The sequence below is a fragment of the Centroberyx gerrardi genome, chromosome 16 (assembly GCF_048128805.1).
Source record: "Centroberyx gerrardi isolate f3 chromosome 16, fCenGer3.hap1.cur.20231027, whole genome shotgun sequence".
Taxonomy (NCBI): domain Eukaryota; kingdom Metazoa; phylum Chordata; class Actinopteri; order Beryciformes; family Berycidae; genus Centroberyx; species Centroberyx gerrardi.
The window spans coordinates 24,021,047-24,041,362 of record NC_136012.1 but is presented as its reverse complement, the minus strand read 5'-3'; the positions used below and the strand labels follow the sequence as shown (position 1 = coordinate 24,041,362).

The window sequence follows — 20,316 nt, the reverse complement described above, 5'->3', positions numbered from 1 at the left end:
TGCCTTTTCCTGTGATTAGGATTATCTCATCTGTTCCACCTCAACTCATCTTAGGACTGTTTTCCTCCATCAGCAACAAGGATGGTGAGTATTTCCTTTTGTTTCATTTCATTTGTCATCATCAGACTAAAAAGACTCAAAAAAATATGGTTAATGCAAGCAGAACCCAACTCTTCTTGCAGAAATCATGAGCTGGATGGTATAAAAACAAATTCCCACATGTGTGCTGGTTCACTGTACAGATATTAAAGCGGATGAGGTTTAGCTGCAGCACCAGAACTAAACCTTATGTTCTGTGTAATTGAGTGTGTCCTGACTCTTCAAAGGTCAGTGCCTTTTTAGGATGATTGGGAACCAGCACTGCATGGTCAGTCTTCGACAATACACATCACAAATAACTGTCACCGTGACTCTCATCTGCATGCGATTTTTTTCTCTTCACAAATTTAATTGAATCCTCAGTTCATTAAAAGGACTTGCTGTGAAGATGCACTCATTAGCGCAGCATTGCAGCAGCCGGCCCTCCTGCAGAGCGAACAGGCATGGGCATGAAAAGAGAAGGAACGGCTTCATTTGATATCCTTGATTTGATTTGATCCTCTGTAGCCTGTTCAGAGAACTTCAGACTGTCTGATGAGGTTGATAAGTTGATTTAAGAGGCAAGGTGTTGGCAGGACCGCAGCTTCGGCGTGACGGTGGTCTAATTTGTACCGTATTGTGTTACCGTTCACATGGAAACTGCAGGTGCTGTGTGTGTAGCCCATCCCCCCCCCCCCACCGGGATACAGTTTCATCAGTTGGGACTTGGGAGACATCAGAGACACAATGATCCCTGATGGCACTTTGGCTGAGAACAGCAAAGCACAAGCTCAGTGGCCGCTGTGCGATTTCAAAAATGTAAATAGTCAGCCACAGTGATTCTTCATGGCTGGTGACATTAACAACAGCTTTAACCAGTGATTTAGTAAAGCTAATGACGCGTCTCCCCTCTGCTCAACAGGCCCACTTTGCATTTGTTGATTAGTGCTTGCTCAAAGAACTTCTCTGTCTTGGCTTTATTGCTGTTATGACCATAATAGCAAATAGGAATTATTGATGTTCAATGAAAAAAAATACTTTACACCCAACAGGAATCATCTGCATGAGGAATCTTTTGCCATTGTCCTGAAAACCTTCGATTTCCAAAATGTCAACTTTTCAGAAACTAAGAAAAACAGCCCTGTTTTCAGCTGGATGGCAATGCATTTTGATGTTATTCAGTGGGCTGTGAAAGGATTTCAAAAGCCCAAGAGGTCTGAGAATTTTTGTAATCCTTAAATTTAAGTTGAAGTTTTCACACAACAGCAGTAATTTGTCTCATAATAGTGTGACAGTCACATTCTGACGTAAGTTGGCATAAAAATGTCTGCAGAAGATGTATACTGTATCTAAATGTTGCAGAAAAGATGGAAAGTTGAATGAAGTATAGTAAATACTATTAATGAAGTCATTGGTAATGACTGAGAACGCAGCCCTCAGTGTGAGACAAGATCAAGGCTGTGTCAGCGCTGTGTGAGAGAGACGCTTCAAGGTAAACAAAACATCGTCACGATGCGGGACGAGGTTGAACAAGGTTGAACGTGTTTGTTCTCCTGAGCACATCATCACACACAGAAGCTATTGAAACGCGCACAAAACAGATGACCAACAAAAGAAATTATGAAGAGAAAGCTTGTGCGAGGGGAGGGGGAGACAATATTCTTTCACGTCTCCCACCTGCGAACGAGGCCGAGGCCGAGGCAGATGTTTTATTGCTTTTTCTTCAAATGACATTTCCCCTTGAGAACAATCCAAGTACGAGTGAGAGAAGGCACTTTTTTTTTTCTCACATTTTTTAATTCCCTTCCATGACACAAAGCAGCAACCAGACCTTACACCAGAGCTGGGGCAGACGACGGTTAGCTTTAGGATTCGACCAATATGGGTTTTTCAGGGTCGATACCAATGCTGATATTTTTTTGTTGAAGCTGCTGATAGCTGATATTTTACGCCGATATTCAGTATCTTTAAATGTGACAATTTTTATGCCCCAAAAAATGAAACATACTAAGTGTTTCCCCTAGCGTTATATTCTTGTCAGGGTGGAAAAGCCTCTGAAACGGCATTTAGATCATCATGTGACACTAAAACTCTCCACTGAAACCAATACGAAGGGCTTTTAGGCGGATTAGTATCTATTTAAGGCAGGGTGACCCACTTCACTTGTTCAGCGGCAGGTGATACTCACTTACTGCCTTTAAATGAAGAGTTCATTTACACAAAACACTGTTGAACAATTCAATTGAAAAAATAAAATGTGCAAAGAAAACAGCATTTTATTGCAGGTTTTACAGGCTGTGTTTATGTAGCTGAGATCAGGGAGGAAGCTGCATCATATCAAAGGTGGAAAACACAGACTGGCCGATATCTGATATGTAATAAAAGCCCAATATCGGCCAGATATATTGGCAAGCAGATATATCAATCTAATCCAAGTTAGCGTAAATGCAATTGGATCTATGAAGGATCATAGTGGAAAATAGTGCAGCTCCAAAGCTGATGGTCGAGTGAAATGGGCGTTGATCCAGTGTAAAATACATGCATACTTACACAAAGGCAGAGGTGGGGACTCAAGTCACATGACTTGGACTCGAGTCAGACTTGACTTTCAATCGTACTATTGTGACTTGAAAAGGTTTCTAAAGTCTTGACTTGAGATCTTGTGTTTGTGTAAATGACTTAGATTGAAAGTGATGAGATTTGTTCCACCAGACGACTGAATTTAAATTCTGTTTTCTGAATTTGTATGGAATGATTGAATTTATTGAAGTTGAAACTGATTATAGAAATCAAACTCATGATGCTCTTACCAAGTTTTTATCCTATTAAAACCATATCGAATTGAAAAGACCTATATTTTACTTTTCTTTAAGATATTAAATTGATACTGGACTCTTGATTTGTTCTGACTTGACTTGGTGTTCTACATTTAGACTTGAGACTTGACATTACTGACATGGACTTGACTTGCTTGACTTGTAATCTACATTTAGACTTGGGACTTGACTTGAGACTTGAGACTGACTTGGGACTCGAGCAAAGTTGACTTGGTCACACCTCTGACACATAGAAACACATACACATTCAAAGCGGCCTCATAAACAAGCTAACCTCTTAATGAACAGGTACAAACCATAAAGAAAACATGCAAAGAAAAAGTTTGTTTAATGTTTATGTAACATGTATTTCTGTTGCTGTCTTCCCACAGGCTCACAGAGGCAGCGTTCGACCTTTTGTCCACTTCAACGCCAAGCAGGACGCCGAACTTCTCCACAAAGCCATGAAAGGAATCGGTCAGTCTTTTCAAGATGAGCGCTACACTCCACTGCTATTTCCACTTTAACCACTCACATACAACAGATTACTCCTATGGCATGTAGTATGTAATTCTCGGGATAGTCCAGTACGTATTTCTGAAGAGAAACAACTCTCCCAAGACTCAAACCTGTACAGCCTGGAAAGCCTTTCAGGTTTTTTATTATTTCGTTAGGATAGGAGGGAGATGGCTGTGGGACAGCAGAACGTCCCGTTGAGCCTTCTGGAGGTGTCATGGGCCGAATTTAATGAAATATATGATAGGGCGTCCCACATGAAAACCTGCATTCACACACACCGTTTTCTTCTCACATCCAAGCAAGGTTTACAGTAGGTGCCTATAAATTACCCATAAGTGATAGTTATATCCGATTCTGTGTATTGGTAAATATACATTTCTAATCAAAGTAATCCAGTAAAAGCACTGGGAGTTTGATGTAAAGATATGATAAAATATTTGTTGTTTTTTGGCATGTATTATTACACAGGTGTATATTATGACATGGAAAATAAGCTAACAAGATGAAAAAGTCATTTTTCACTTCATTGTGACTTTACCATCCTGGTCTAACAATAATACTATTTTGGCATCTATTGTGTTAATGTTACTGTAAAAGTGATTTTACTATAGTAATATCTCTAAACAATGGACTGTGAGGATTAACTAGTGAGGTCAGTGAGCAGGTCAGTTTTTACTGAATGGACGTCATTTTCATTTGGATTCATTGTTTGACCTTTGACCTCATTTTCCTCTCTCAGGTCATCTAATGTTCATCTCTGAGATAGAAAATGGGAACTTCCTTTTTTGGTCATTAGTGTAAATCAATTGGCCTATCAACAAATTAGAGGTGTACTCAGAAAAGGGTTTAGCGACTGCTGCCTCTGAATATACTAAATATACCTATTGGCCAGGTATCACATCCCAGCAGCACTTTCTCTCCCATGTCTCTCCTGCTCCTTCTTCCTGTCAGCTTTCCTACTCTCACAGTTAGAGAAAATATTCACTGGTGAGTGGACTACGTATGTTGGGGTCAATTCATGAATGAACTCACCAATTCCTATTCAACTGAGGAATTGGAAGTGGAATTTGAAAAAACCTACAGTAAACAGAATTGGAATTGAATTGGAAATTCCATTTTTTATTTTTTTTTCCTTACCACATATCTGAGATTACACATAGTGTTATGTATTATCAATACTGAATATCATAAAATGTTAAAGGGACCCTTCAGGTGGTATTTGATGCATAACGAGTTATCATAATCCATACATTACAATTGAATGTATTTGATTTGTTTAACTTTCTTTTATTTGATTCATAATGTTTGATTTAGAATGTTTAGCAAGTCAAGACAAACTCTCTTAGAAGTGGAATTTAATGGAATTCATTCATTCAGTTCTGTTTCCAGTCATTCCAATTCCAATCCCAGGAATTTAATTGGAATTTACCATGCATTCTCAATTAAATTCATTATCGGCCCAAACCCTGCATGGAAGTATAAAATAAGAACTAAATGATGGAAGTAGAAGCAGGAAAACGACGCTCAGCTGGTCTGTCTTCAGAGCTCATAACCTTTGGATTGGGCTTTGTGGCGTAATTGCCTCGAGAAAACTTTACAATTTCACCCTCTGAGGAAATGCCACGAGTCGTCTTCCCCTTGTTTGTCTATCTCAGCAGTTTTCCCCGAGGTGCTGCTGACTTTCAGGAGCTATTGATTATTTAGATCATCAGCATCTCCCATCCTTCCTCAACTGCTGATCTCCTGCTTTAAGAGGTCGGCTCTTCATTTAGGAGAATATTGCATGCTGTCAATCAGTTACCCTCATTCAGGTGTCGCTGAGGAGAACGAACTCTTGCTGGAAGCAAACAAAATAATGTTTAATTAGCCCTTTTTAAGGAATGAAAACAGCTTGAAATATAGGTGCTGGGCAATATGGTTGAAATCAATATCACGATCATCATAAGGAACTTTTTTCGATATCGATATATATCACGATATGGCTCACGTCTGCAAAATCATGTTAAATAATCAAATTAATGTTCATCCCATTGAACTGAATGGTAATGTTAGGCACCTATACTAAGCAACATTCCTATATGTTCACTTAATATGTGACCTTTGACCCATATTTACATCTTAAGTGAGCATAGGAAAGTTGCTTAGTATAGGTATTTTTCAATTTCTTCCTCAACAGTGTGATAACAAAAACATTTCATATTTCATACCTCATTTTATCGGTTTTTAAATAAAATGTGCTTGTTTTCATCAATTTAAAAAGCAGAATTATGTGTCATGACATACCAAAATCACCCTATCATCACAATATCATTCCACTGAAAGCCAATAAGACAATAAATGATAATACTGAATTATCGCCCAGCCCTACTTGAAAGGAAAATAACTTATTTGAAATGAAATGTTCCTTTAATTCTTTATCCACATTCTTGCATCTGATTCTACTGCCTCACCTTGAAGTTCAACAATCTAGTTTTCTACATATTAATTCCTATTTATATTCTGGACCAGGTACGGATGAAGACGCCATCCTGATGCTCCTGACCGCACGCAGCAACGATCAACGCCAGCAAATTAAGGCGGCTTACAAAAAGGCCCATGGAAAGGTGAGCTGAGCCGCTGGGAAACGGAACAGAGAGCTGATGACAGGCAGCAGCCAGACTAATGGATGGTCATCCTCCTCTCTCACCAACAGTACCTGGGTGACGCTCGCCCCGGGCTCACAGGGGGCGGGGCTGTCCGCTATAAATAAGTGTACATACTCTTGTTTGCCCGTTTATATTTTTCTATTGTCCCCTCATTGTTTTCTTTTGCTGTATGCAAGGCCAGGAAGGATCATGGAATTATCATTAAAGGAAAAATACACCCTAATTCACCCTAATTGGTGATGTTCCTTGAATTTCTGGCCTATTTGAGTATTTTTCTTATTCCTGTGGATAACTGGCCAAAAGTAGATGATATGACTTCACACTGAGACATTTCCAGCAGCTACAATAGAGTTTGATAACAGAAAATGTTTCAGCGATCTAAAATATCAGCGGTAAACGTCAGGTTTTGGTGTCAGTCCCTCAGAATCAAAGAGCGACGGCTTCTTTCTTTTTCTTGCTCCACTTTCTTTCATTTTGCACCAAATGATTTATCTGCCCATATGCCCTCCTTTGATTGACAACAACAAGTTCACACCCCTTCTCTGCAGGTTGTTGAAAGGCATTCTGGGAAACGTAGGAAATCACTAACTGAAGTAGAAGTGGACAAGGCAGGTTGAGGGAAAGTGGGTGCACCAAAAAAATGTAAATTACAACACTTCATCACAAAATAACTCCTGGAATGCATTGAACATCACAGATTGATGATATCTAACAGTGTAAGGGTATCGGGGGGTGCTCATAAACACACACACACACACACACACACACAGACAAGCTCTGGTAAAAGCTCTTTATATGTTAATTTGACTTGACTATTAACAGATCCAGAAAGTAAAATGGGAATAGTGGAAGTGGAATTTGAAAACTGATGGTCAAGCGAACTGAGAGTTGGCAGACTGGATGGGGGAATTTTCCCTGAGAGATCTGATATATATTCAGCTGCCAAAGAAGATGAGTGCTGGACTTCTCTGTATATTGAACAGCACCTGCAGTGGATCATAGGGTCCCTTGGGTGTTTCGGACACACACACACACACACACACACACACACACACAGATATGCTATCATTCACTCTTTCCTCTAATTCCATTCATGTCATGCTCCCAGAAATGCCCAAATCTGTGATTAATTGCATATAGAAATCAATTTTAGATGCAGCCGTCTGTGATAGGCCGCTGTGTGTCATGGCTCGTAGGTTAGGGGGAATATCACACAGTAAATATAAGATTTTTCTGTATATAGGCCGCATGTCTTTTCATTTGCCAACAAATATTTCTCTGAAACTTTCAAAAATATAGCTAAATACATCTTTCTTCTGTTAAAACACATCTGAACATCTATACTTGCATTTCACTGGTTACTTGTTTTTTCTGTTGTTAATTTGTTTGTTGGGAATCCAGTATGGTTCATGAATTTAAGAGCTATGGGTGTAAATGTCTTCCCTTTATGCGATATGTTTATTCTGGTTCTTTAATTTTACAGCATTGCAGTGTTGCTAAGTTAAATGCTAAACAAATACAATTATTATTGTTCTTGCTGTTATTATTGTTACTCATCATTTGCCCACAGGACTTGGTCAGCGCTCTGAAGTCAGAGCTGGGCGGGCTGTTTGAGAGTCTGATCGTGGCCTTGATGACCCCGTCTGTCGCCTACGATGCTTCCAAACTGCACAAGGCTATAAAGGTAGAGATTAAGCGTTTCTTTCTCCACTTACCATGAGTTCAGAGTACAGGTCTCAGATACAAATGAGTTGAGCTGAGTAAAACCTAGGCACATACTTGCAGCCGTAGTAGAAGGACAACAGGATCTCATATAGAGGCTTTACAGTTCTGGCATAAATCTATCTAATATACAGTTGGGCTATAAAAAAGGAGAGATACCTGAAAAAGTGGTGGTGTCATAGGTTAAAAAAAAAAAGAAAAGAAAATCTGATGATAGATTTGTTTCTAAATCTTACTGTGAGTAAACTGTCTTGTCTTTAGCCCTAGTCTCTACTCCAAAACACTCTGAGTTGTAGCTTGAGAAGAGTCAGCTCAGTTAACCAGAACAAACTGTTAGCTAGCTAGCCAGCAGGCTGCATTCCATTGGACTTCCGTTCCAGTGTGTCTTCTCGGGAAAACATGGACGCAACAGCCGTTGCCTATTAACGTTAACGGCAGCTATCTGACAGCTCTAGTTACATTAGCAGGTGAGTTCATACAGCAAAGACAACGAAGCGCAAGTCAACTGAATTACGTTACAAATGGAAACTACAAAGTTGGCTCAACGTTTTCATAACACAAAAACTACATATCAAGTAAAATCAAGTTTTATTAAGTACAAATTGATGCTGTGACGTCAGCTGTGTTTATGTCGGACAACTCGGGCGGAAAGAATTTTGTCTGACTTTCCGACTTGAACGACCGTTCCTTCCTTGCACTTTTCCATGTTGGAAGTCGTTTTTCTCCGAGTTCCGAGTACAGCGGAATGCAGCTTAACTTACCAACGCAACTAATATTCAGTGGTGGAAAGAGTACTAGAATGTCCCACTAGAAGTACTGTTACTTTGCTACTTATTTTACTTAAGTAGAAGTAAACGTACGGAGCCCCTCTGGGGTCACATGGTAGAAAAAAAAACTCGATGTGTAAATCCGTGCAAACGGATTTGTAAACCGTTTCCGTTCGCACAGTTTACAAATCCGTTTGCACGGATTGTGAATCCGAGGGCACGGTTTTGAAATCCGTTTGCAGAGTTTACAAATCCGTTCGATTTACACATCAAGTTTTTTTTTCTACCATGTGACCCCAGAGGGGCTCCGTATAAACATACTGGTGTAAAAATCGACTTACTGTATGTAAAAGTATTAAAGTAGCTCATTTAAAATGTAGCCTATCAGAGTAAAGGTTGAGCTACTTTTTTAGAAAAGAGAACATTGTTAGCTGTGGTCATTTAGAAATTACTAAATTAACTGCACAAACAAAGTAAAGCAGGATTGCTCTTCTCTTCTTCTGCTCACTGTGAATGGCTCCACAATTTGTGAATTTACATCCAGTTTCTGATGCTTATGGAGAGACACAGCATTTTTACTCTGTAATGGATGTGATTTAAAATGTAGTGAAGTACAATACTTAAGTAAAAATGTACTTAAGCAAAAGCAAAATTACTGATTTTAAGAAATACTCAAAAAGTGCAAAAAACAACTCAATTACAGTAACATGAGTAAATGTAATAAGTTGCTACTAACCCCTAACATATTCTACTGTGTAAATCAGAGGTGTAAACAAAACTAACAGCTGACCAGATACTACAGTTAGCTATTAGCTAACTAACAAGCTGACGTTATCTAAACACAAAACTGATGAGGCTCATCAGTGGAAAACAGGTCTAATGTCCCTGAGTCCTGTTTTGGTAAACCGCTGTGTGCTCCATAATGATAAACATTTTTCATGTGCTGTCGTTTTCATAAATCCTTTAACCTTGCCTTGGACCCCACATCTCCTTCAGGTCTACGTAGGGTCAGAGGTCAGGGCTGCTGTTTTATTAGAGCTACTCTGGAGAGACACTCCCCTCTTATTGTGTTTGGATAGTTGGGACTAATGGGACTGCTTCCCCTCACATGTTTCTGTTCTGAATTATGTTCCGTCTGCAGACTCAATCCATGTTGTAACACCTGGGAATTACATTTCTCGTCATATCTATCTCTTGCACCCAGCGTTGCTCAAGTGTGTGAGATGCTCCATCGAACCGGAGGCACAGCGCGGCTTTTATATCGGTACTGTAGGCTTGATTTACTGCTCAATTTCTTTGGTATGTCAGACATTTTCTCTCTCTTTGAGGCACGAGAGATTTAGCTGTAATGCTCTTTTCAATTGCAATCAAGACCCATAAACTTTGGAGCCGGAGTTGCCTGAGGAAAACACGATTAGCAGTCTGGATCTTCTCATAACATACAAATGAAACTCATTTTTAGCTCTCATTATGCTCCAGTTGTATTTACATTTACATTACCCGTGTGAATGAAATGTTCAATCAAAGTGAAGGCAAAGCACTCAGGACTTGGCCTCCACATTGGTATTAAACCTGCTGCTCAGTTTGTTTGGTATTTCAGATATTTTTTTTTTTTTTTTGCTGTAAGGTTAATTACGCTGAGGCATGAGAGACTGAACCATAACATTATAATTCTCTTCAGTATTCGCTATTTGAACTTAGCTTACTCATTCTGTGATTACAAAATTCATTAGAGTCCTATGTATTCACAAATTATGCTTTCTTTTTTCTTTATCCTCAGCCAGGTCTTTTAGCTTTCCAACAAAACATTACACAACATAAAATGAAACTTTAATGATCTCTAATTATATTGAGTTCCATGCTAGGGGATTTATGGTAATCTACTTAAAAAGGATGTGTATTTGCATATATGGCATATTTGTATGTCTAGTTTGCAATAGCATACATTTGTATTACTTTTCTACACAGTATAAGTATGTTAATGCCAGAATATGCTGTGTTGCTATCAACATACATTGCAACACAAATGCATTTTGTCCCAAACTAGGTCCAACTCAAGCATAACAAAGTATGTACATATACATTATAGATATATATATATGTCATTTATTTACATGTACATACCCATATACCCATATACACAGATATATACTGTATATATACATAGTGTATATACGCACCATGACTGAAAAGGGGCAGGAAGAAGTAAAACTTATAGTACCTGCCTTTCGTAGACTCGTGGATTAAAAATGGCATCCCTGTTATAATCTCTGGAGTTTATTCTTGTGTTGTGTTTGGTTCCCCAGGGCGCCGGGACCGACGACAACGTGCTGATTGAGATCATGGCCTCCAGGACCGGACAGCAGATTAAGGACATCATCAAAGTCTACAAGAAAGGTGACTTGCTCAGCCATGACATAGAGGGGAAAAACAACAAAAAAATAGTTTACAATGACTGTAATTGGTTAGTTAGTTATTTTTTCATGGTTTCTTGTGAGAAAGTACGGAACCCCTCTGGGGTCACATGGTAGAAAAAAAAACTCGATGTGTAAATCCGTGCGAACGGATTTGTAAACTGTGCGAACGGAAACGGTTTACAAATTCCACTGAAAGACGATAAACGATAATATTGAATTATCGCCCGGCCCTACTTGCAAGATGAAGATACCCACTCAAATTGGACACTACCAAATATGTGTACACCTTTCTAAAATCCCTGCACCAAACTGAAACCTGCACAAACCGTAATGGAACATAGTATGTGAACCGCACTTTACAAGTATGCTGCAGAAAACCACAACGGTGAGAACAAAGGCACAAAGGGCCAAAGGCAAATAGGCCAGTTTATTTGATCCGGACAAAAGAGAAGGCCAAGCTGTCCGTTAGGCGACTAATCAAATCGCTGCCGTACCGAGATCCCTCTGCAAAACACAGGGCGGCCCACTGGGGTCGATTGCAAGCAGTAATGGTTGTTGTGAGCGGGGAAGTGTAAGCAATCTTCTGCCCCTCTTCTCCCCTTTCTTCCAGACTGTGGTGGCAAGCTGGAGAAAGATATCTGCGGTGACACGTCAGGACACTATCAGAAACTCCTGGTGATCCTGCTGCAGGTAGAGAGGGGGGGGGGAGAGAGGGAGGGGGGGGGGGAGAGAGAGAGAGGGAGAGGGGGGCTGTCGGAAGGACTCATCTTTCCTTTCCTGATAATGAGAAGCTCTGGTGATGCCATTAGAAAGTCATGAGAGGTTTAAGTGTGGATTGGGAAAGGGGGAGGAGAGGGAGGAGAGGGAGGAGAGGGAGGGAGGGGCGGGGGGGACGGAGCGACGCGCTGCATACAGTTCAGCTTCTCAGGTGTGTTTGTTCTACAGGCAGAAATGTAATCTTCACGGCTTGCCAGGTTCTGAGAGACTCGGCTGATAATGTAATCTTCATGGGTTGCCAGGTTGAGAGGCTCTCAGCAGGACTGAGGTCACCGTGTTTCCATCCACCCTGACCTAATTTTGCTTTCCATCCATCCATCTGTCTGTCTGTCTGTTTACCTGCCTGTCTACCTGTCTGTCTACCTGTCTGTCTACCTGTCTGTCTGTCTCTCTGTCTGACTGACTGTTCATCCGGCCGTGAAGGGGAGCAGGGAGGAGGGGGTGGACGAGGGAAAGATTGAAAAAGACGCCAAGGTAAGAAGAAATGACAACAAAAACCCTGCAAAAGCTTTTTTTTTTTTGGTTTTATAAAGATTTTTTTGGATGAAAGACAAATTCAGAAAATTTCAACAAATAACCCAAACTTGTTCATAATTGCATGCATGAAGGTTCTCTTAAATGTACCTGTAGCATTGTTAACCATCAATTGCCAAATTAATTGTGATACCTTGGTATATCACCATAAACAAATAAAGGTACACTAAGTTAAGGGTTAGTTGCTTAATAAGGGTTAGTTAATGCTTAATAAGCATTAACTAACCCTTAATTAACAGTTAACAAATGTGTAATTTACTAATGGTGTTCATGTTAACTAAGGTATTAATTTATACATTATTTAATAGTTTATAAAGATGACTATTAAATAATGTATAAATTAATACCTTAGTTAACATGAACACCATTAGTAAATGATTACCAGACACATTAGTTAACTGTTAATTAAGGGTTAGTTAATGCTTATTAAGCATTAACTAACCCTTAATTAATGTACCCTTATTGTAAAGTGTTAACCAAATAAGTCTACGGTCGAGACGATTGGTATCCTCTATCGTTTCTCAAAATTACCCATAAACCCTGTTGCTTCCTGTCGCAAAGAGGATGTTGCTTCTTGTCTCCCCTCCACCTTTCTGGTTTCACTCCATGTGTTTGTTTGAAAAAAGAAAGAAGAAGGATAAGAGCCACTAATAGCCCTTGATAACTCTGAATATGCATTCAGACAAAGTAAGCTAACGTGAAGTTATTCTTCCTGTTTGGTGCCGTAAAGCAATTTCCCCGTTTGCTGTAAAGCAATACAGCAGCAATACAGATTTCCCGCAAAATCCGACCTGGTGGCACACAATGTAAAATGCAGTGTAGAGGCTTCCAATCTTTTCAGCAATGGCCTCATTTGTTTACGGTAATTATATGAATGTCTCAAAATTAATGTGGCCATGATTTATTGAGGTTAAAATGCTGCATGTAGCACCTTTAAAGAAAGAAAGGATATGAACAAAGGCAAAACCTCACACTGCAGGAAGATGACCACTGTGCTACAGAGCAGAAATAATTAGATTTCACTTCTTTCAAATATCAACATGTTAAGGATATGACCACATTCTTGAGGCTATTCTCCAAAGTATAGAGCGCTAAAGGCCAAGAGAGCTTTGAGCACACAGCGCTCTCTGAAGAACGGTCAATACCATAAATCGATTTAAGGATATTAACTTCCTGAAATGGAAAATCCTATTTCTTCAGAACGATTCCTCATTATTGATATTGAGTTATAAATTGGGAACCAACACTAATGACCATGTTTAGTGATCCTACATGCATCTAACTGGGTATTAACATGTTGCTAATCCTCCTCGATGATGGTAATTTAATCAATAATAGCATCGTTCCTGCAGTGCAAAAACATGGAGGTACATTCTGTGATCAACTGAAGCAGAAATAGCAGTGTATAATTAAAAACAAATAATGAATTAATTAGGATGAATGAATCGTTATTTGTTTTTATTTGATCAATGATGAAAAATGTATGTTGTTTGAGCAACTGATGAGCTATGGAAGAATGGTAGAAGGTCCCACAGCGCTGTTATTTCTGTTCTGTCTGTTTGTTCAACTAAGTCAAGTCTCTACAAGGTTGCTGTGTGTGTGTGTGTGTGTATGTGTGTGTGTGTGTGTATGTGTGTGTGTGTGTGTGTGTGTGTGTGTGTGTCACTTTAGGACTTGTATGCTGCTGGTGAGGGCAAGTTTGGCACAGATGAGGAAAAATTCATTACGATTCTTGGCAACAGGAGCACAGAGCATCTCAGAAAAGGTGAGTGTGTGTTTGTGTGTGTGTGTGTGTGTGCATGTGTGTGTGCTAGTGCATTTGCTTGTCATGATGTGTGTATGTCAGTTGATTATTTTACTTCTAAAATTCTGTGAAATGGAGTGTTACTGACCTCTCTAATCCTATACACTTAAAAAAAAAGATTGATAATTTTTATTTTATGTTTATTTAACTGGCAAATCCCATTGAGATCAACAGGTGAAGAGAGCAGCATCAGACGTTGCAGAGAAACAATATCCACTCAATATCCGCTCTATTATTCTTTTTATCCTAATTCTTACGACTACTACTTAGTCCTACTTCATTGCACTTTATTATTTCACCTCCCCATTTATGCAAACACTTCAGTCCTCCAGACAGCGAGTCCCACGTAAATAAATCATAAAGCATGCAGACGGGGTAAAAAGGTTCAGTTACTGTTCGACTAAGAGTTAGAATGGACAAGGTAGTATGATCGTTGATGGGATTTTTGTGCACTACAGTCTTTAAGTGTAGCGAGAATGGTGCGATAAGCGAAAACCATCCATTCAGCGGCGGTCTTGAGGGCATGGATCCATGGATCCATCCTGCCTGGTGTCAACAGCACAGGCTGTTCTTGGTGCTGTAATGATGTGGGGAATGGTTTCTTCGCACATGTTTGGTCTCTTAGTACCAACTGAGCATCGCTTGAACACCACAGCATACCTAAACACTGATGCTGAGGTGCAGCACAAAGGGCCAAAGGTTCATTCCTTCATGGCCACAGTCTCCCCTTTTTCAAACGGAAACTTCCAGCAGGATAATGTGGCATCATCTCAAGAAGGTTTTTGTAACATGACAGTGACTTTAGTTCACTCCCATGACCTTCCCTAGATCTAAACCCTGGTATGAGCATGAATGTGCCACTGAAAAATCTTGTTGATTCACCTTGTTGAATCCACGGCTCGAAGAATTTAGGCTGTTCCGGAGGCAAAAGTGGGTCCTTTGCAGTACTGGCTAGGTGTACCTAATAAAGTGGATACTGTGCAATGCAATAAAATGTACAAAGCAAAATACAATCAAAATCACATACTGTAACATAGAAAGCAAAGGAAAAGTTGCTATACAAGCATTCAAAAAGGCCAACCTAGGTTTTTGTTAACATGTACAGTTTACACACTGATGTGTTGAAAATGGCACAACCATCTTAATAGTGGAGGGGGTTTGTTTAACTCTCAAAGAAACATCAAAGTGTCACTGTGATTGTTTTGTTTCCCATAGTGTTTGACGCCTATAAGAAGCTGTCTGGCTCTGATATAGAGGACAGCATTAAAAGCGAGACCACTGGGAACTTGGAGAACTTGCTGCTAGCTGTTGGTAAGACCCATGATTTATTTGGACTGATACCAGACTGCCCATAAACACAGACAGTTTGACCTCAGGGGAGGTTTTTCTGACATGCATGTTAGAATGAAATACTGTACAACATAAGGTAATACTTGAAAGGAGAAATCAATGCCATAAGAAAAAGTACTAAGACAATCCAATGTCAGATTAACAAGACAAAAACGCCACACACAGTAAATTTGGTAACAAAGAACCTTTTCAATGCCTTATGTTTTTTTCCATAGTGAAGTGTGCCAGGAGTGTCCCAACGTATTTTGCAGAGGAACTTTATGGATCGATGAGGGTAGGTATCACTGTCCCCCAGTGTCCTAGTGTACGTCTATGTGTCCCGAGGTATTTTCATTTTGTCATTTTGTCTTATGGTAACTGTCTATATGAAGAGTTTCTTTCCAAAAGGAGATATCTACAGTGGCCGATGGGTGCAAACACACTACAAGATATTTGCACTTTGAGCTGCATTTCTTGTATGAAAGGTGCTATACAAATAAAGTTTATTATTACAAGGGAGAGAAACATGCTGCATCTTCAGAAACACAAATTCAAAAGCACATACGATCATACAATCATTCATATTTTTGAAATGTTTAATTTCAAGTAGCAACATTTTTCCATAGTGGATTTATAGTTGTTTTGGAACAAAACCCTTCAAGTCCTATAGGTCCATACCCTAGGATATATTTCTGTACCCTAGGTTATGTCTCTGTATTCTAGGCTTAGTCTATATCATTGGCCTTGTTTAAATGTCTGAGGGTATCTCCCTAAGGTAGGTTTATATGTCTTAGGGTGTCTTCTAGTGTCGGTCTATGTCTTGGAATACGTCTGTATGGGTGGTGTAGTTCATTTTCTTTGCTATGAACTGTAGTGGAAAAGTGTACTTTGTTTTGTTTGTTTTGCTCCACACTGCCCAATTACAAGTGAACCAGGGCTTGTAAACAAAAGTCACATGAACTCACATGTGGCTCGTTTATTGGACAGAGTTTTGGTAACCTGTCATCCCACCAGAGTCAGAGATGTGGACGGTGGGTGTTCATAGGTACCAAAAAATTTCACCTCATCTTGACTCCAAGTTTGCCCTCACTTCATTTTGTTATGCTAGGCTTTCCAAGAATGACAGGTGTCAATATCCGTATCCTTATACCCAGAACACCTTGCACTTTTGGGTCGTTTCCTGTAGTTGGTTGGGATTACATTATCATTCCTAACAAACTGCACTGCAGTTCCCTTAGAAAATGTCCATTTGGTGCCACCTGAGTTTGAATGACATTGGTCTTATCTGCCCAAACAATCCAAACTAAAAGAGTAAATGCTCCAGAGTTCAAACAGACTGCTCCAAACATGCTGATGTGAACATGCCCTATGTTCTAGGCTATGTCTGTATGTCTATAAGTCCCTACATCCAAGGTCTATATCATCTATTTTGTCTGAAAGCGTGTTGCTTTATTGTCAAGCACACACTGTTGCAAGTGGAATGAATTCATGTGTTCAAACTCATGAACATTTTGCACCCAACTAAGAGAAAAAGAAAAAAGACTGCACACTTACTTTTGCTGCGGCCATAATTTATTGAATGTTTTGACTAGAGGTCTCATTGGGTATCGAATCAGAGCTTGTGTTTATTTCAATAAATTATGGGAACTCTAGAAGTAGTGTGCAGGTTTTTTTTGTATTGTATTCCCTGTGAGTAACTACAACTTCTTCAACACCTGCTGAGTTTTTTTTTTCAAGGTTGCATTCAGCACATAATTAACCACTGTCAACACACTGAGTGACACTACGTTTTTGTCGGCGGTCCTTTGTCTTGGTCAAAGACGGATACTACTACTACACGATAAATCGTGTTTTAAACAGCTTGATGAAGAAACTACTGAGTTTAATTGAGTTTCATATATTGTTGATTGACTCCAGTTGTTGTTCTTATGCTTAGCGTGCTGGAACTGACGACGACACCCTGATGAGGATAATGGTGTCTCGGAGCGAGGTGGACATGCTGGACATCAGAGCCAGCTTCAAGAAGATGTACGGAGCCTCGCTTTACACCACCATCCAGGTACTGTCCACTAGAGTATAAAGGCTTACAGAAATTTGCATCAGTTTTAAACTAACTTCAACATGTTATAATGTTTTGATTGATCATAATGTGCAATTATGATGTTGCATAAGCAGTCTGTCTTGTTGGAGTTGCCTGAAAAGCTAATGCCAGTAATTGCTACAATCAATTTTCTCAGTGTTTCTGTATATTCCATTAATGTTTTTTGGAATCTACTGTCAAATTAGGTAACCCTTTAAATTACAGGCCATTAATTACACAGGATACATGTATATTACGCAATAATTTCCAGTCATTCTAATGCTATAACTACTTATTACATCTATATTACTTAGCTATTTCCAGTCATTACTACGTGATTAATGGCATGTAATTTAAAGGTTTACCTGAAATTATTATTAATAATTTAATCTTTTGGGAAAAAAAAGCATTGTTGTAAGATTTTCAAAGTGTAGATTCTCTCCAATATCTGCTCAGTTTCCCCACCCTGACATACTGCCTGACATACTTACATTTAAAAGCACCAACTGGGTGTACTCTGGTTATGCTCTTACACCAATCATGTCATGCAGTGATGGAAAGGACAGTAAGGGAAATATGGATGTCCTTTAAATGCCTTGTACAGATTGATTGGACTGATTCTCTGCTCTTCACACAAGCCCACTGTATGAATCTAATCTCTCTGGACCCGCTGTTCTTATTGCCTTCCTCAACCGTTAAAGTTCAGCGGATAAGAGAAGCGTTTCATTTCATTTACAATCATTTAAAAATACTGACACCTCTTGAAAAATGGCTGCTGGTACAACTCATTACTGAGTTATTAGAAAACGTAAGACTTTTGCGACATTTTTGAGGATTAAATTATCGTGAAATATTGAGTAAGGAATTTTAGATAGCCGGTATCCAGTAGGCTATTATAAAAAAAGGATATATACCATTAAATCATTTGAGTCTTTTCCACTCCTGTTACTTAGATTTCCCTGGTTGATTGGGCGGGTAATGTTTCAAATCTTACTGAAGGCTAGTCTACGCTTATTCCCATTGGACATCCAGTAGATTTTAGTTGCAGGTGGAACACTTTTCCTCCATGTCATATCACGGCTGTTGGGTAATAAAAAACAAACAAAGAAACATGACTCTCTCTCACAAAAGCAGCAATTTGCAATTTCATCCCAGATACTCAAATTCATTAAATTAATATTTAGCAGGTTGGAGTTTTAGAGGCAGAGCTGCTCCAGAGGTATAAATAATCTGAATGGTTGAGTTAAACCTCAGTGGGCGGAACCACAGTTTAGTAGAAAAAGTTAGACTGAAGCCAAGTGAAAAAGACAAGGAATAAGAGAGGAGGAAGCTAATATTATGAAGCACTCTGCTACTAACTGAAAAATGTAAGCTGGTTAGCTAGCTGCTGACCTTCCAAGATCATAAATGTCATCGTAATGAATGAATGAAAAAAAAAAAGTCATTGCCATTTATATTTTGACCAGAGTTGCTTCTTCGTCGTTTAAGTTTGCCACTTAGCTAACTTGAGCTCTGAAAAATTGTGATTCTTTGGCTCCGCCCACTGAGCTTTAACTCAACCAATCGGATTATTTCTGCCGCCAGCGCAGCTCTGCCTCAGAGAAATGTCTGTCGAACTGAAACTCCAATCTGTGAATATTTGTCACTCCAGCTGCAAATATTTACCACATGCTCAGCAACCTCTGAACAGACTTTATTCCCAACTCATCCCTTTCCTCACCAGCAGCCTCATAATAACTCCCTTCATAAATTACAGAGATGATGCAACAAATTGATTAAATTAAATGCCCCGGGTAACATAAAGCAGAGGGAATTCGGTCAGTTCTGATATAAATCTATTGAAGGTGCATATATATTATCTTTGGCACTCGGCCTGCAGCCTAGTGCCTACGACTGTATCACAGCCATACTGATATACAGTATAACAGCACTCCATCTTGTGTGATATTGCTTACCGTAAATAACTTCCTAGGCGACAGTGTGGGTCTCCCCAGGGAAATGTAGTCATTTCCACCCCTGGTGACAGGGAGTTGGCTAGCATCTGGCTAGCTTGGCGTTTAGGCTACTTGATCTCTCTACAAATGCTGGATCATGGCTTCTTCTTCCTTGGAAATAAAGAGTGAACTTCTGTATTTTGTAAGACTGATCTTATATAAGCATCTGTCTGTTTCTCTTTTTTTTCCAGGAGGACACAACTGGAGACTACCAGAAGGCTTTGCTCTACCTCTGTGGTGGAAATGATTAATGACGCTGCTGTTTTGTGATGAGCACAGCAGCACTGAATGATGAGCTGTGATGGTGCTGCCAGACAAAGCTATACCAGAGATGAGGTTATCGATCCACAGTTGTTGACTCTTTCTGACATTGGTTTGCTATTGATTGAATTAGCGTGAATTACCCTGCTTGTCATCTTGACTTATGACATTATCTTGGTCAGGAACTAAAGGAAGAGCAGTTAGTTTAGAGATTCATTTTAAAGCTCTTGCTCTATTGTTTTTCTTTAATGTAAAACACAATATAATCAGTACACAACTCTACAACAATACGCATATTTAGTTAACACGAGTTTCATTCCAAGATGAGATATTCACCATTTGAAAACAACTGACACAGACTCTTACAAAATGATTGCTGGCATGAAAATGAAGCAGATTACTGGTTACTATTCCAATTATGTGTTACCTTAAGATCTTTGCTTTAAAATAGTAGATAGGATCATTTGTGTATTTGAAATAATGTTAATTTATGGTTACATTTTTTGAAATACGTAAATTGTCCTGCTTACACCCTATTTCTAGCAAAATGTATAGCCTACACAATGTACTTGT

At 39.3% G+C, this 20,316-nt stretch overlaps 1 protein-coding gene across 1 annotated transcript; it reads left to right on the top strand.

Moving 5' to 3' along the window:
• Window positions 1-1,495: 1,495 nt before the first annotated feature.
• Window positions 1,496-19,733, top strand: anxa5a (annexin A5a). The gene is made up of 12 exons (XM_071900242.2): window positions 1,496-1,519; window positions 3,287-3,371; window positions 5,922-6,016; window positions 7,629-7,742; window positions 10,854-10,944; window positions 11,575-11,654; window positions 12,165-12,215; window positions 13,947-14,040; window positions 15,295-15,390; window positions 15,645-15,703; window positions 17,345-17,467; window positions 19,674-19,733. Exons 1-12 carry the CDS (start codon window positions 1,496-1,498, stop codon window positions 19,731-19,733), a joined length of 972 nt encoding a protein of 323 aa, XP_071756343.1.
• Window positions 19,734-20,316: the final 583 nt, after the last annotated feature.

Coding starts and splice junctions, on each gene's coding strand:
- anxa5a (XM_071900242.2), top strand. CDS start 1,496: ATGACTGAGAACGCAGCCCTCAGT. Junction 14,041..15,294: donor CACAGAGCATCTCAGAAAAG/GTGAGTGTGTGT, acceptor TGTTTCCCATAG/TGTTTGACGCCTATAAGAAG. Junction 15,391..15,644: donor GAACTTGCTGCTAGCTGTTG/GTAAGACCCATG, acceptor TTTTTTCCATAG/TGAAGTGTGCCAGGAGTGTC.